Genomic DNA, 17,584 nt, shown 5'->3' on the forward strand with positions numbered 1-17,584 from the left:
CCAGCATCTGCAGTTTTTTCCTACACAACATGGAAGTTAGCATTGGTGTGAAGTATTTTCATCACTGCCTGGGTGCTAATTGTGGGTGAGTTAGGCGTGAAACCATGGTGACTCTGACTCCCACCTAATTCAGCTTTAAACATGTCAGGCCAGGTCATGTTCCAGTATGAAATAGAGTAATACATAGCAGAAACAGGCCCTTCAGCCCATCTTGCCCATGCCGACCAACATGTCCCATCTACACTGCCATCTGCCTGGGTTTGTCCCATATCCTTCCAAACTTTTCCTATTAATAGCCTCTGGACTAAATCACAGCAACTTTGAGGTCTCGTTGTTTGTGAACATTGTTTGTGGATGCAGCCCGGACCATCACACAAACCAACCTCCCTTCCATTACACCTCATTCTGCCTCAGCAAGGCCACCAGCATTATCAATGATGAGTCGCACCCTGGCCACTTCCTCTTTTCTCCTCTCCAATCAGGCAAAACGTATAGAAGTATGAAAACGCACACCTCCAGATTCAGTCTGAAGAAGGGTTTCGTCCCGAAACGTTGCCTATTTCCTTCGCTCCATAGATGCTGCTTCACCCGCTGAGTTTTTCCAACATTTTTGTCTACCTCCAGATTCAGGGATGGTCTCTTCCCTGCTGTTATTAGGCAACTGAACCATTCTACCAAGCAGTCCTGAGCTACTATCTACCTCATAGGAGACCCTGGAACTATCTTTGATCGGACTTTACTGGACTTTATCTTGCACTAAACGTTATTCATGTTATGTTCTTTATCATGATTCTGTACACTGTGGATGGCTCGATTGTAACCATGTATTGTCATGTTTCGGGGCAAAACCCTTTTCAGACTCAGACTTGCAAGGTCGCCTATTCCTTTTCTCCAGAGATGCTGGCAGACTCCAGCATTTTGTGTCTATCTTCAGTGCAATCTTGAATGTACATACAAACACACGAACTAAGGTCGCGAGTAAACCACTCAGTCTCTCAAGCCTGCTCTGTCATTTAATAATCTCTTAGTTGATCTGACTGTTAACTCAACCCCACATTGATATCTCTCTCAGTATCTTTCATCCTCAATGATTGTAAAGCATTTATGCAGCTTTGTGTTAAAAATAATCAGGCTCTGCTTCCAACACAATTTGGAGAATAGAATCTGAAAAAAAGGGCCTCAGCTCTACCTTAAATGAGTGACCTTTAATCCCATAGGTCTATGTTGTCCTATGCAAGGAAATATTCTCTCCATATACGTCCTCAACACCCCTCCAAGAATTTATCTGTATCACCCCTCACGTTCTTCTAAACTTAAGTTTATACAAGCTTAGCTTGACCAATCTCTCCACAAAATATTGTTCACCCATTCCAGGTATCAGTCCATTAAAATATTTCTGAACTGCTTTCAACACAATAATGCCCTTCAGTAAATAAGGAGACCAACATTGTACACAGACTCTCGATCTGGTCTCGCAATGGCATGCGAACCACTCCCACTTCTTGCCTTTATTACTCTTCATCTCCACCCAAACTGCTTCTACATCCTGGTCTAATTATGTCAGCCCTCTCCATTGTTCCAAGACCATCTTTAATTCATCGAGCCACTCCTCCACATTTTCCTATCTTCCCGTCATGTATTCTTCAATATCTAGGTCTCAATCCTCAAGTTTAGGATTAAGATCAGTCTTACTTATATACATCTACACTCTCAGTTAATCTAATGAAAGGAAACGGCAGATGCTGGTTTATACAAAAGACACTGGAGAAAATGGATAGATGATATTTCGGGTCGGGACCCTTCTTCAAAATTGTGAATTCCTGCAGCATTTTGGATTCTTGAGTCTGAAGAAGGGTCCCGACCCGAAACGTCATCTATCCATTTTATCCAGTGATGCTGCCTGACCCGCTGAGTTACTCCAGCATTTTGTGTCCGTCTCTCAGTTAATCTGTTGGGGTCAAGGAAAGAGCGTTCACATCGCGGCCCTGTTTCCATCAATCTTTCCAACACCACGCACAAGAAGCACAAGAAGCAACAAGACAGACACCATTGTGCAGATGCCGAGAAGTGTGTTCAGCTAATCTTGTGTGTGGACTCGATAAGAATAAGTTATTCCGTTTTGTTTGGAATGCTCTGTGTTTTCAGTTGCAGAGGTTTTGGTTTGTCCCTTTTACTATTTTTGTAACCCCCATCCTTATCTGCACATCCATTCTTAGATCTCTATTCTCTATCCCCTCCTGTCACGGTCCACTTGTAATTTATCTTATTGCTACATTTCTCTGGCCTTGCCTCTGTTCTTTGATTGACCGCTTCTTCACCAGTTTGATCCCTTGTACTCATAATTTAGTGAAAAATCTTCTCGGCCTCCCTCAAACACCAGTTGCAGAATTAGATTAGATTAGATTATACCTTTAATAATCCTTTTCAGGAAATTACAGTGCCACGACAGCTTCAAGACAAACATAACACCACACATTTCCTCAAATGGCTTCCATACTTAACACGTTAAAATACAAGTTAAAATACAATTAATTAAAAAAAAGTGCAATTATTTATGCGCATTATAAAGTCTTATAGCAGCTGGTAAACAGGACTTCCTATATCTCTCCGTTTTGCACATTGGTGCAATCAGCCTCTGACTGAAGATGCTGCTCTTGATCACCTTCAGGGCATGGAGTGGGTGAGTGGGGTTTGTCATTATAGAACCTAGTTTATTTAGAGTTCTGGCCTCTGCCACTTGCTGGACCGTTCGTTGCTCAGCCCCGACCACTGAGCCGGCCTTCCTGATTAGTTTGTCCAGTCTGTTTTTATCCGCTATACGGGCGCCATCTCCCCAACAGGCCACAGCAAAAAACAGAGCACTGGCCACCACTGAATGGTAGACACTGCACAGTAGGGGTTGGCAGATATTAAATGACCTCAGCCTCCTTAAAAAATACAGTCGGCTTTGTCCCTTCCTGTACACCGCCTCCATATGACACTTCCAGTTCAGCTCACTGTCAAGCTGCACCCCAAGGTACCTGTGATTAGCGACCACCTCCACCTCAGTGCCCTTAATGGTGATCGGCGTTGCTTGAGTCCTCCTCCTCCCCCTCCTGAAGTCCACAACTATCTCCTTTGTTTTTTTGGTGTTAAGATGGAGGTTATTGTGTGCGCTCCACTCCACAAAGTTACTTATTATGTCTCTGTATTCCTCCTCATTGCCCCCTTTAATGAGGCCGACAACAGCTGTATCATCCGAAAACTTCTGCAAAAAGCAGCTGTTGGTGTTACATTGGAGATCCGCTGTGTAGATGGTAAACAGGAACGGAGCCAGCACAGTTCCTTGTGGATACCAGTGCTGTTGTCAAAGCTCTATGAACCAGAACCCATTTATACCACAGTCTTTAAGCCACACATCAAATTCTCTAACCTCTCTTGCTCCATGCCAATGTGCACAATGTTAAGATATTCACCTGGAAATTATGACCTTTGTTCCCCATTTTAATTTGGTGCCTATTTTCTCACACTGTCCATGCAGAACCTCTTTCTTTGACTTGCCTGTGTTATTGGTACTTACATGGATCTTCCCCTTCCCAATGTGAGTTCCTTACCAGGCCACAGTAGATGCTCCCAACTCCTGCTCCCGAACTAGGCATGGCAGCATTTTGGATACTTGATTCTGAAGAAGGGTCCCAAACCGAAACGTCACCCATCCATGTACTCCAGAGATGATGCCTGGCCCGCTGAGTTACACTAGCACTTTGTGTCTTTTTTGGATTTTTGTGCTTGCTACAGAGTATATTGTCAGTCCCTCAGATCCTACTGTCCCCTGCTATTAGCATTACCATTCTTGTATGGTCCCTTGAATAGTTTTCTTCACCACAGTGTCGGGGTCAGTTAGCTCATCCACTCTGCAGCTCCTACTTCTATTCAAACAAGCTAAAATAACCTCATTGGATGATTACAAGGGCTAAGGCTCCCATACAAATGCCCACCTGATGGGCCGAATGGCCTAATTCTGTACCTATCACGTATGAACATGAAATTTATCTGATCTATCTAAATATCCATATGCAGCAAAGAACAAACTGCTGGAGGGTCTCAGCGGCTCAGGCAGCATCTGTGGAGGGAAATGGGCAGATGGCCTTTTGTGTTGGTTCCCTTCTTCAAGACTGAAGTAAAGGGGAGATAACTGGTAGAAAGAGGTGAGGGAAGGGGTAACGATAATGTCCACATAACCAACATACAAAGGCATTTCCCAGTCCACAACTTTAGGACTTCACTGGTTTAACCAGCTTTGTGAGGGGTCATCTATATTTTACAGATTCATGCTGGCTTTTGGATCAATTGAAATGTTCAAATGCCAGGTAACTCCATCTTAATCAGCGAGGCTGGCGATTTTAGGTAACTGGAATAAATAATGAAGTCGCTTGGACAGATTTTCAAATTAAAGTAAAAATTTGTTAATCAAAAGGAGTTTGAAAGATTATGTTTGAGAACCTGCAATGTTCGTGCCTACTTGCTTCAAAACTCCCGAGTGTATAGTAAATGACTTGGTATTGGTGATTTATCACATGTCAGCACCATCATTTCTTCATTCTCTTGCTTTAATTACATTGTTAAATTCTCATCAATATTACTTTTGACGTCCACACTATTGCTATGATCTTTCTATTGGTTACTAATTTACAGTGTTACTGTTAAACATTTATAGGAGAGTTCCTGACATTGGGGACTGTTCTTCCAGTATTAAATTTCATCAACCATTTATCAAAAGATGCCTCATTTGATTTGAAAACTGCATCTTTACTTGGGAAATTTATACATTACACTTTTATTTAGTTACTTCTACCACACCAATCCACAAGCAGTGCGTTCATGTTTCCAGTCTTATTTGTTCAGTGCTAGTTAGCACAAACTTCAAACTTTAAACTTTTAGTCTAAAGCGTGGAAACAGGCCCTTTGGCCCATCGAGTTCACACTGACCAGCGATCACTCGACAAGCGTACATAGAAACATAGAAACATAGCACTGGCTATGCACTATCCTCTAGTACACTAGCACTATCCACTAGTTATGTGGATATGCACTATCCACTAGCTATGCACTATCCTCTAGTACACTAGCACTATCCACTAGTTATGTGGATATGCACTATCCACTTGCTATGCACTATCCTCTAGTACACTAGCACTATCCACTAGTTATGTGGATATGCACTATCCACTAGCTATGCACTATCCACTAGTACACTAGCACTATCCAACACACTAGAAACAGTTTACAGAAGCCAATTGTTGGAGGGTATGTCTACAAATCTGTATGTCTTTAGGATGTGGGAGGAAAATGAGCACTCAGAAAACCCACACGGTAAAAGGGAGAAAACACAAAGATGTAAGCCAGCACCCGTAGTTTGGCCAGGATGGAGCCCGGGTCTCTGGCATTGTAAGGCGGCAACACTACTGCCGATGCACTGTGCCGCCCCTCACATAACTCAGATAATAACCCCACTTCCACTTGGTAGTCTGAGTGTTAAGTACAAAGAACTGCAGATGCTGTTTAATGCACAAAATGCTGGAGTAACTCAATGGGTTAGGCAGCACCTCTGGAGAACATAGATAGGTGACGTTTCAGGTTGAGACCCTTCTTCAGGCTGTTTGTCGGGAGGGAAGAAGATAGGTGGAAAAGGGAAGAGTCAGGACAAACAGCGGCAGGTAATAAGGTCAACATAGACGAGGGTGGATTTTTTGATATGATTGGTTGGAACAAAGACCAGAAATAAGAAAGAAAAGAAGGTGTGAGACAGGTTTGAAGAAACAGAGTCGTGTTGCTTGGCTGTCAACAAGTCATTCTGTGGGTGTAGTTTGTGGTGCTCTGCCCTCATTTGTCCCCATCACTGAATTTACTTCATAAATCATTTGTGAGGAAATCACCATTCACCCTAATATCCTTGTCATTGCCCAACATGGGGGCGATCGTTGTGGACTTATTCAGCTTGGGACTAAGGAGGGATGATGTTATGTTCAAATAGTTTCTCTTGTAAAATGGGGCTTCTATCGATTCATTCACAGAATAAGAGCGTTGCATGCAATACTCACATTTATTTGTTCATCTCTAATTACTTGACTTCTCAGAGTCAGCCACATTGGCAGGTCTGGATTAACATACAGAGTAGTTCGGATTAAGCTGGCCACCTCCTTCTCTGCAGTACATTAGTGCAACAGATGGCACTCTAACCACACAATCTCTGACCACTCAGTCTCTGGGGTTTGGGGTTAGGAGGGAGAGATAGATCAGCCATGATTGAATGGTGAAGTAGACTTGTTGGGCCGAATCACTTATGAACATGAATTTATGAACACTCTTTTTCATAACACACCAGTTTTTAGTGCTGATGTTAATATCTTTCAATATTTGTTTTCGTACTTCCTTTGTGGATCTTTTGTTGCCTTTTGTCCCTGTTTTGCACCTCATACACAGCGTGCATATACAGTAATATTGCCAGCATGCCAACAGTAATATTGATGGAAATTTACCGATATAATAAAAGCAAGAGAATGACGAGGATCTGCGCAGCATTTCATATTCTTGCATGTTCTGTTTGTGCTAAATAGTTTCTTATTCTCTAGTGGGCCATAGCATAGTTTTGTTTGGTCAGCAGTTTCACAACCATAGGAATATAAAACAGTTTTATTGCAAAGTTCTTTTGTGAATGCGTACCACAGGCCTGTACTTTTATTCATTAGTAGATTGACCCAGATTGTCCATCCCTCCCCCTAATCATTGTACTAGTTTCAATGTCGTCCTGGTGAGTTTCATTGTCTGTAACTGGGTTTCATCTAGCCCACAGCTAACAATGGTCTGTTTCCTTTATCATCATTACTTTTTTGGCATATCTTTCATTCATTTGTTCTATATCTCTTTATATCACTGTCTATATCTCTCGTTTTCCTTTCCCCTGACTCTCGGTCTGAAGAAGGGTCTCGACCCGAAACGTCACATTCCGTTTTTCCAAAGATGCTGCCTGACCCGCTGAGTTACTCCAGCTATTTGTGTCTATCTGCAGTATGAAATCAGTTTACTTAAAACTGGAACCTTAGTAACTGGTTAACATTCTTCATTCAAGCCGCTCACTGACCTTGATCCGATTATGATAATTATTAGGTCAATATTTGTGTATAATTGGGCTGTAATCGATAGCTGACATGTTATCAATTACTAAATGTTAGCCGAAGATAGACAAAAAATGCTGGAGTAACTCAGCGGGACAGGTGGCATCTCTGGATAGAAGGAATGACCTGTCCCGCTGAGTTGCTCCAGCATCTGCATTTCCTTCCTACACTAAATGTTGGCCTCCATTTTCAAGATCTGCCGCTACATCGCTCACTGCTTCCTAAACAGATAAAACAAAACAGGATTTATTTTATTTTAGAGATACAGCATGGAAACAGACCATTCCGCCCACCAAGTCCGCACCGAACAACGATCGCCACGTACGCTAGTTCTAAGTTATCCAACATTCGCATCTTACACACTCGGGGCAATTTACAGAAGCCAATTAACCTACAAACCTTCACGGCTTTGGAATGTGGGCCTATTTTAACATTATTGGCTGATTATCTATCCACTGGACTGTTGGATATATGGAGAGCGTACTGGAGTTCTAAGGCCAAGTTACAGCATTCATATTAGGTTTAGTGTGCAGTACAATTGGCCTCTTGGATAAAAAGGGGCGTGGGAAATCAAACAGATCCTGGTTAGATTTATTGCAGTTTACTGATCAATGCATGTAAAAGCACAAAATTGGAGCAGGGGACCAAAGTGACAGTTTCACCGAACACTTACGCTCAGTCCACCTATTCCTTTTCTCTAGAAACGCTGCCTGACCCACTGAGTTACTCCAGCAATTTGTGCCTATAAATGGTGCCACTGTCGTTCACCCACCCAATATCACATTAGTCTGAATGATTTTGACTCATATTTACAGAGCGACCCCTTAGTCCAGGTGCAGGCCTGAATTATTTGTCGTTCCACCCCACCAATGTGCACCATCTACGGATGATATCATCACTCATCAGACCTTTCAGTTGTCAGCGGGTCCTGATGGGGGCTGAGAGGACGAAGGTGCAGAGGACGAAGATCAATGCAAAACTATTTGTGATGTGAGAGAGAGAGAGAGATGGAGGTCAGGGGGGCCAGGAACAGCTTTCAAACACAGCAGGACAGAAAATATGGACCAGATGGTGGACAAAAAGATCTCGGTACAAATGAGAAGGCCACTTAGCCTTAGATAGACACAAAAAGCTGGAGCAACCAGCCACCATCTCTGGAGAAATGGAATAGGTGACGTTTCGGGCTGAGACCCTTCTTCAGACTGACAAAGGGTCGCGACCCGAAATGTCACCTAACCCGCTGAGTTACTTCAGTGTGTTGTGTCTATCTTCGGTTTAAACCAGCATCTGCAGTTCCTTCATACATAGGCCACTTAGTCCTCTTGGTTAATCCATTTGAAAAGACTATACTCCCCAGACACCAGCCTTAACCCCTATTTCACCTCTGACCTCTTCACCCCATTTCCATCTCTGTTACAACCAGTTGGTTTTACAACTTGTTGTAAGCCCCTTTACACCCACCGATGTCACAGTCTTTTACTCAGCGTAGGGGAATCAAGAACCAGAGGACATCGGTTTAAGGTGAGAGCTGCTAGGGGATGTATTTGAGGCAGGTACTAGAACAACATTTAAAAATCACTTGGACAGGTACATGGACAGAAAGGTATTAGAGTGATATGGGCCAAACGTGGGCAGGAGGGACTAGCGTAGATGAAGCAGTTTAGTCAGCAAGGGCATGTTGGGCCGAAGGGCCTGTTTCTGTGCTGTATGACTCTATGATTCTAAATAACCCTTGACTTATAATTTTCTGCTGCATTTAGAAAAATGCTTCTTGCATGTCTCAAGTCGAATTACATTAGTTAGTTGGCTTCTATCCTTCAATACAAACATTGCTATTGATACCAGACTTGCTGGTTTTAACTTTTTCTTACTTTATTTCACATTACCAGCATTTGCAGCATCCTTGCTTCTCATCTTCACGTGCAGACAGCAGTGTGAAATTTGTAGGTAGGAACTGCAGACGCTGGTTTACACCGAAGATAGACACAAAATCCTGAAGTAACTCAGCCGGTCAGGCAGCATCTCTGGAGAAAATGAATGGGTGACGTTTGGGGTTAAGACCCTTCAATTCTTTATGTTCGTGCAAAAAACTGCTGGAGGATGTCAAAGTCAAACCCTTCAATAAGACTCGTGAACGACTTGATTAACCGTCAGCAGTGGATGCTTTTATGCTACTTACACAAGGAGTGTCACAGTCAAAGGCTGTGATCACAACTCTAAAATTAAGTCAGTACAGCAGGACATTTACACCAAAAAAGATAACAATTTAGGATGACAGATGTGAGGTAGATTGATATGTTAATTACAGGAATTGTGCCTTACTTTTACATTGAACAAAAGTCACGACAATGAAGGTGTTATTGGCGAGTCTGCGAGAAATGGGCAATAGTGGACTGACAGTTATATGTTAAGTGATAGATACTGGCAGACGTCATTTGGACCCTGCGAGCAAAGACAGCGTCAATGAAGGTGTTAATGGCGAGTATAGCTGGCAACTTGAACAAATGTATTAATAAACACCTCCAACAAGGAACTCAGGGGTTCAGGCAGCAGCCGTGGAAGCAAAGAGGTAGTGAGCAAAGATCTTAGAGCAGATAAGATCTTTGGTAGTGAGCGTTTCGGGTTGTGACGCTACATCACCTGAAACGATGACCAACCCTTTCCTGCCATACATGCTGTCTGATCGGCTGATTTCCTGCAGCAGCATGTTTTGCTCCAGTCTCACGAGTCTTGTTTGTGCTCGCCGTTTGCCTTTTCCCTCCCACTGTAAAATATCCAACAAGGTGCGGGAAATACTCAGCAGGCCGGGACACATTGTCTATACCCATTGATTTATGTCAGAGCAAAGGGGAAATTCCAACGTTGCTTTCCCCCAGGTTGCTGCATGTATTTCCGCGAGTAACGCAACTAATTTAAGGCTTAGCTTTATTATTATTGTACCGAGTTGCGGCGAAAAGATTTGCTTCGCATGTTATAAAATCATATCAGATAATACTTTACATAAATCAAGAGTCAATAGTGTTTTATTGTCATATGTCCCAGACAGAACAATGAAATTCTTACTCGCAGCAGCACGACAGAATATGTAAAAATAGTACTCTGTAAACATTATAATAAACGGGAAAAAAGTAGTATATACACACACACATATATACATACTTACCAGAGATGCTGCCTGTCCCGCTACTCCAGCTTTTTGTGTCTATTTTCTATACTTTGTGTACACTTTTTCTACACATATTTATATACTTTTAATTACAGAAACCACACAACTATAGTGTATATATACTATACAATATATATACCATAGTAGTGTACTATAGTATACTATAATACTGTACTATACACTATATATACATATACACATGGTAAATATATTTCTATATATATGTGTGTGTGTGCATACACTGAACTTTTGTTCTCGTTTATTATATTGATTACAGAGCACTATGTTTATATATATATATATATATATACACACACACATACACATAAAAACAAACGAAGGGAAAGATGCAGAGTTCCTATCTAACTCTCTTTACTTTTCTTCTTTTTAAAGTTTAAAATATGAAGTGGTACATGAAATGTATTATGTTATTTTTTGGCTTATATCATTGTAATGTACACTACTTCTAATAAATAAAATGTAAATAAAAGGAAAGATGCAGAGTGCAGAATATAGGCCTCAGGATGCTGGTGTAGTGGGAAGCTGTAGACTCTAGCGCCAGGAACTCTGACACATCATAGCTCATGAGGACAAAGTTGGAGGCAGAACCAGTGTGCGGTTTCAGCAGGCAGCGGGGGGAACAAATGCAACGGGACGGGGAGGCTGTGTTGTTTCTGGGTTCCTTCCTCCCACTCTTGCTGAATCTGATTCACCATCAAGGCTCGTTGCTTCCCCCTAGTAGCCGCACGGCGCAGCTGTGCCATGCTGCTGTGTAAACGCGTCCCTGCCCTGGGACGACGGCTGTGGCAGGGGCACCGCGCACCTTCCGTGCCGGAGCTGCGAGAGTTCATTGTCCGTAACACGGAGGCAGTGAGCGGGTCTCTGAGCCCGGAGATCACTCTGCGGCTCCTCACTCCGCGCTGTCCCTTCTGGAGCCAGGCTGCCCGGCTATGGCCCTTCGGCGACCCCTACTGGGCCATTTACTGGCCGGGAGGACAGGCGCTGTCCAGGTAGGTATCCAACCCAGTACAGGACCAGTCCCTTCCAGAGATAGACACAAAAATGCTGGAGGATCTGATGTTTTACCAGAACAATGAAATTCTTAATTGCAGCAGCACATCAGAATATGTAGGCATAGTACTCTGTAAACAATATAACACGATTATTTATAATATATATAATACTGGATATCATTCAAGCCACACATATACTCTTTGCCGTTGTTATTTGCGTCTATACCCTGTGAGGGTCAGACTAAACATTATCCAGAGTACTGTGAAATTCATTCTATTTGCAAACAGCCCAGCAAAAATCAGCAGAAATGGGTCCACCACATCTGCGCCAACCATCAAGTTATAGTGATTCAAGTGATTTAGAAATACAAGGAGTCCTAGTAACAGAGGCATTTTCCTTTGTTGTCACCCCCTTTGTTGTGTTGTTTTCACACCTTACCCTTCCATATCTCTGTGTCTCTCTCTCCTCTGACTGTCTGAAGAAGGGTCGCAACCCAAAATGTCACCCATTCCTTCTATCCAGATATCGCCTGTCCCGCTGAGTTACTCCAGCATTTTGTGTCTATCTTCCAGGTAACAGACTTGTTCTAAATACTGCCCTTAGGTACATCCTGGATAACCCTGCGGTTACAAGGGGAAAGAAAGTTCTGGACCTGGGAAGTGGCTGTGGTGCATCTGCCATTGCAGCCTTCATGAGTGGAGCGACCGATGTTCTTGCCAATGACATTGACCCACGTAAGCACAAGTCAACAGGAAACTCGGATGAGTCTATAGTTATAAGGCAAACTGAAGTACAATGTACATCCAGATCCAGAATCTCAAGCTGGGTCATCTGCAAATATTATCGTTGTGATGGAGGAGATTTTAGTTTGTTAAATGGGAATGCCAGAGAGAGTGAATTGCAGGGCAAAGAGGGGGATAATAAAAATAATAATGGATGGGATTTATATAGCGCCTTTCTAATACTCAAGGCGCTTTACATCGCATTATTCATTCACTCCTCAGTCACACTCGGTGGTGGTAAGCTACTTCTGTAGCCACAGCTGCCCTGGGGCAGACTGACGGAAGCGTGGCTGCCAATCTGCGCCTACGGCCCCTCCGACCACCACCAATCACTCACACACATTCACACACAGGCAAAGGTGGGTGAAGTGTCTTGCCCAAGGACACAACGACAGCGGGATTCGAACCGGCTACCTTCCGGTTGCCAGCCGAACACTTAACCCATTGTGCCATCTGTCGTCCCTAAATGGATGGGACTGATGGAATTGCTTTGCTGGGAGACATCACGGGCTGAATGTCCTGTGAATTAGTAAGTAGGTGTATCAGAGATTATGCAGCAAAGGTGGGTAAATTGAATGAGTGCACGCAGCACCTGTGAACTACTCAGAGATGGAATAAGCTCGAAAGTGTGAAGTATTCTTATATTTAGTTTTGTGAAAAAGGCTCAAAATATATGTCAAAGTTAATGCAAGGTTGCATGGGGAGATTTGATGCTAAGACAATTCCAAGAGCTTTATCGAACTCCTGTTATTGTTTTAGTATCAAAGCTCCCCATGCACGTGGCCAATATTTTTTGCCATATTCATGAACTGATTAATGAACTGACATATTCATGAAGAGTTGCTGCCTTCCAGCGCCAGAGACCCGGCTTCGATCCTGACTACAGGGGATGTCTGTATGGAGTTTGTACGTTCTCCCCGTGACCGCGTTGTTTTTTTCCAGGTGCTCTGGTTTCCTCCCACATTCCAAAGATGTACAGGTTTGTAGGTTAATTGGCTTAAGTAAAAAAATGTTTAATTGTCCCGAAGGTGTAGGATAGTGCACTGAGATCACTGGTCTGTGCGAACTCGGTGGGCCATAGGCCTGTCTCCGCGCTGTATCGCTAAACTAAACTACCGATAATTATCATCGAGCTTGATCCCATCCATCTTCTTGTACAATATAGGTGAGTGATCTAGTCCGAAGGACCAGGAATCTTGGATGTTTTATTTAATTCCGCTTGTCTAGCTCGGAGCAAATTCAATATTTGGAGCACCTGAAAAATTGTTCTATCCGAGATCAACTAAACAAAGGAAGAATTAGAAATCATTTCCAAACACACTTAATCCCACACAGGATGAATTCAGTCACTGTGGCAGACTTCCTAAATTATAGCACGAAGCATATCCATACACTGCATTCTCACTCAGTGTTTTGAAAGAAAATAAATGTACATGACACAGTGGATAGTCAGACGAGATAAAATTATTTGATATTAATAGCAGGGACTGATGAACGCACAGTCAGAGCAGGCATTATATAAGACACAATGCAAACAATTGTAAGAGTATGAGGCTATTTGGGAATCGTAGGAAGTTGAAGCAGATGAAATGGCAATCACATACTTGATTTAAGAGTAAGAATAATTTTCAAAGAGTTTAAGTTTTTAACCCAGAAACCAAAAGTCGATGCTGTACCTGTAATTCAGTGTATTTCTAAAGAAACTAGAGCAAAGATGCAGGAAAGAAACACAGGTTTAATAGTGTCTACTATCTGTCATAACCCTGATTTTTCTAGTAGACAATAATTCCATGATTTACCCAGTGTATAAAAAATGTTTGAGACTATTTTTAGAAATATGGGTATTTTTTGTCAGCAGTGGAAGGCAGTTGAAGAAAAAACTTTTGTTTTTTCTCTGCGGTATATGTGCGTTTGTGTTCTTTTAGGAAATATAAATTCCTTGTTTTATGACTTGAAATGCACAGATAAACCTTTACCCATACTAGGTACCGCTAATAGTTGCGTGTTGACTACATTCAATGAAGAACATTTTGTCAAAGATAGACACAAAATGCTGGAGTAACCCAGCGGGTTAGGCAGCATCACTGATGAAAAAGAATAGGTGAGGTTTTGCCTCGGAACCCTTCTTCAGACTGAAGGTAGAGGTGGGGTGGGGAGAGAAGCTGTCGGCGAGAAAAGGCATGAACAAATCAGGGCCAGAAACAGAAGACCTCAGGAAGGATGGAGCCCATAATGGCCCATTGTTGGCTGGGGAAGGGATGATAGTGAGAGGGATACAGGGATGTGAACAATGGAATTGGTCGGATGACTAGGGTGGGTGGGAAGAGGGGAAGAGAGGGAATGCAGGAGTTACTTAAAATTAGAGAAATCAACGTTCATCAAAGTTATCTCCCTTCCAATCCCGGCAACCTCTGCAACCTCTTGCACAGTCAGCTGTTGATGTGGTCCCAGCGAGGCCTGCATAACTACGCCAATGAAAAAGCTACTTTCTTAACTACTAAACCAGGTTCGCTTCTTAATAAACAGACACCACACAAACTGTTTGGTAGACCAGTTCAAAACTTTACAACATCGGCCGATGGAGGGAGGGAGAACTCCAGTCAAGTGACCATTACAGACACTTGACCGTCCTCCGTTCACCTCGCTGAACAACAGAATTGCATTGCCTTAAATAGGGTTTTTTTGTCCCCTTAGCACATTTCACAGACATTAGTCATGGTCAGAGGTACAGGAAAAGGTTTCCACAGAATGCATCACATCAAAGGCCTTTTGTTTACATGTTACAAGATAACATTGGCCATTTGGTTTACGACATTTTATCTTTCCACTTCCCTGTTCCTCTCTCGTCCTTCATAAACATTGGCTATTTGGATAAGGCCATTTTATCTTCACAGAGATCACCCTAGCTCTGTCATTTGGTCCCTCAAACATTGGCCATTTGGTTTATGGCATCTTACTTCAAAGATGTGACTAGCTGTTTCTTTCTCTGTCACTTCCTCACTTGGGAGACAATGTTATAGGATTTATTATCCCACACACCCGAAACCTGAGGCAAGCCTAATTTGAGACTAAATATAAGCTGTAAGCTAGCCCAGAAGCCAATTTAATATCTTCTTATATTTTAACTAAAATTCAGCTTCATCATTGTGAGTTGCCCAACCAAAATATGAGACGCCCAGGACAAAAAGATCTGTATGGGAATGGGAAGGGGAGTTAAAAAGTTTGGCTACCGGGATATCGTGTAGGCCAAGGCAGAGTGAGCACATGTTCAGCAAAACGATCACCACGTTTTATTAAATCAGGCAATATAACTAGTTTTGAGAAACTTGATTTAAGGATCAAATTACATAGTGCCTGTGACATACTTCCCAGAGTTAGTAGAACTTGGACATTTCTCCAATGCTTGTGAATAGAAACATAGAAAATAGGTGCAGGAGTAGGCCATTCAGCCCTTCGAGCCTGCACCGCCATTCAATATGATCATGGCTGATCATCTGGGTCAATACTGGGAATACTGGGTCAATTAAAAATTTTAAGAACGATCTTTTCTTAAAATGTATATCGAAGGATACAGGACAAAGGCAGGTTAGGTAAACATTGTTATCTGACTGAATGGGGCAAAAGGCTTGATAGGACGATCTATTTACAGTATTAATTGTTTGAAGAAATATTTTGATGGTACTCGTTGTCACCTATTCCTTTTCTCCAGAGCTGCTGCCTGACCCGCTGAGTTACTCCAGCTTTTTGTGTCTATCTTCGGTGTAAACCAGCATCTGCAGTTCCTTCCTACTCATAGGTCTTAATTGGACAGTGCAAATAGGGAAAATAGAATTGTATATAGACACAAAAAGCAGGAGTAACTCAGCGGGACAGGCAGTACCTCTGGAGAGAAGGAATGGGTGACGGTTCGGGCCTGAAGAAGGGTCTCGACCCAAAACGTCACCCATTCCTTCTCTCCAGAGATGCTACCTATCCCGTTGAGTTATTCCAGCTTTTTGTGTCTATCTTTGGTTTAGACCAGCATCTGCAGATCCTTCTTACACATACATAGAATTGAATATATGTACATGGCATATTTAAATGGTTCAATTCTGATTTCCTCCAGTTGCAGCAATTGCGATAGGAATAAATTGCGAACTTAACAAAATTCCACCACTGCGAGTAGCAACAGAAAACTTAATTGGAAAGATTGAAGAAAAATGGAATGTGATTCTTTTGGGAGACATGTTTTACGATGAAGAACTTGCCACTGATTTACTCACTTGGCTGACAAAATATAAGAAGCTTCATGGACCAGAGATCCTCATTGGGGATCCTGGAAGAGCAGAGTTTACAAAATATGTTGGACAGAACTGGCTGCAGAAGGTCAGCGAGTATGAACTTCCTACATCCACAAAGGAGGAGAATTATGGATTGACTTCAAGCAGTATCTGGAGATTTTTGTAGGATAAAACTGGGCTGGTCCAAGCCATTTCCTGTCGGGGTACAATTACAGGCCGTTCAGCTCTTCCTGTCTGATCTTTTACCTCAAGAGTCAAGAATGTTTTATTGTCATGTTCCAAACAGAACAATGAAATTCTTACTTTTAATGAACTGTACACTGCAAGGGCCAGGATGCGAGCGGGCAAGATCATCTCTGACCGCTCTCATCCTGGCCACAAACTCTTTGAATCACTTCCCTCTGGAAGGCGACTCCGGACTGTCAAAGCTGCCACAGCCAGACATAAAAACAGTTTTTATCCATTAGTAGTTGCTCAACAGCCAGAAATATGTAGCCTCCCTTTGATCTGGTATTTTGTTGGTTCACATGCTTGATCAATGGTGCTTTATCATTAATGTTTTATTATTAATGTTTAGTGTTTTCTGTGTCATTCGTAACTGTCACTGTATGTCATGTTGTTACTTGTGGGCGGAGCACCAAGGCAAATTCCTTGTATGTGAATACTTGGCCAATAAACTTACTCGCAGCAGCACAATAGAATATGTAAACATAGTACTCTGTAAACAATATAAATGAAAAAATGTTTGTTTATATACACACGCACACACACACAAACAAACAATAACAGTGCAAAAAAAAGCCTATGTAGTTCAGTGCTTATTTGGAGGTTGTAGTGTTCAATAGACTGGTAAGGAAGAAGCTGTCCTGCACATTACAGTTTTCAGGCTCCTATATTTTCTTCCCCATGGTAAGAGTGAAATGAATGTGTGGCTAGGGTGGTGTGGGTCTCTGATGATGCTGGTTGCCTTTTTGAGGCAGCGACTCCTGTAAATCCCTTCGATGGTGGGGAGGTCAGTAGCTGCGATGAACTGGGTCCCTTTTCTCCACTAACCCCATATGCCTTGGTTGCATAATACCAGACCTGTCAATCTCTGACAACTATACAACATTCTTGGGAAATGGAATCCTCAGGTTTACTGGATCCATTTTGTTTTCTTACCTTTGTGCTTTTTGAGACCATGACCGT

At 42.4% G+C, this 17,584-nt stretch overlaps 1 protein-coding gene across 1 annotated transcript; it reads left to right on the plus strand.

Annotated features, from left to right (window-relative positions):
• The first annotated feature begins 10,981 nt into the window (after positions 1–10,981).
• On the plus strand, positions 10,982–16,979 carry etfbkmt (electron transfer flavoprotein subunit beta lysine methyltransferase). Its single transcript, XM_033037718.1, has 3 exons — positions 10,982–11,330; positions 11,938–12,068; positions 16,222–16,979. The coding sequence occupies exons 1-3, from the start codon at positions 11,083–11,085 to the stop codon at positions 16,560–16,562; spliced, it is 720 nt and encodes a 239-aa protein (XP_032893609.1). The 5' UTR covers positions 10,982–11,082; the 3' UTR covers positions 16,563–16,979.
• The last annotated feature ends 605 nt before the right edge of the window (positions 16,980–17,584 follow it).

Source organism: Amblyraja radiata, chromosome 19 (genome assembly GCF_010909765.2).
Source record: "Amblyraja radiata isolate CabotCenter1 chromosome 19, sAmbRad1.1.pri, whole genome shotgun sequence".
Lineage (NCBI taxonomy): Eukaryota > Metazoa > Chordata > Chondrichthyes > Rajiformes > Rajidae > Amblyraja > Amblyraja radiata.

Excerpts from the sequence above, each read along its gene's own strand:
- etfbkmt (XM_033037718.1), top strand. The coding sequence starts at position 11,083 with ATGCTGCTGTGTAAACGCGTCCCTGCCCTGGGACGACGGCTGTGGCAG. Across the intron at positions 11,331-11,937 it reads GGAGGACAGGCGCTGTCCAG|GTACATCCTGGATAACCCTG; the intron begins GTAGGTATCCAA and ends TACTGCCCTTAG. Across the intron at positions 12,069-16,221 it reads TGCCAATGACATTGACCCAC|TTGCAGCAATTGCGATAGGA; the intron begins GTAAGCACAAGT and ends GATTTCCTCCAG.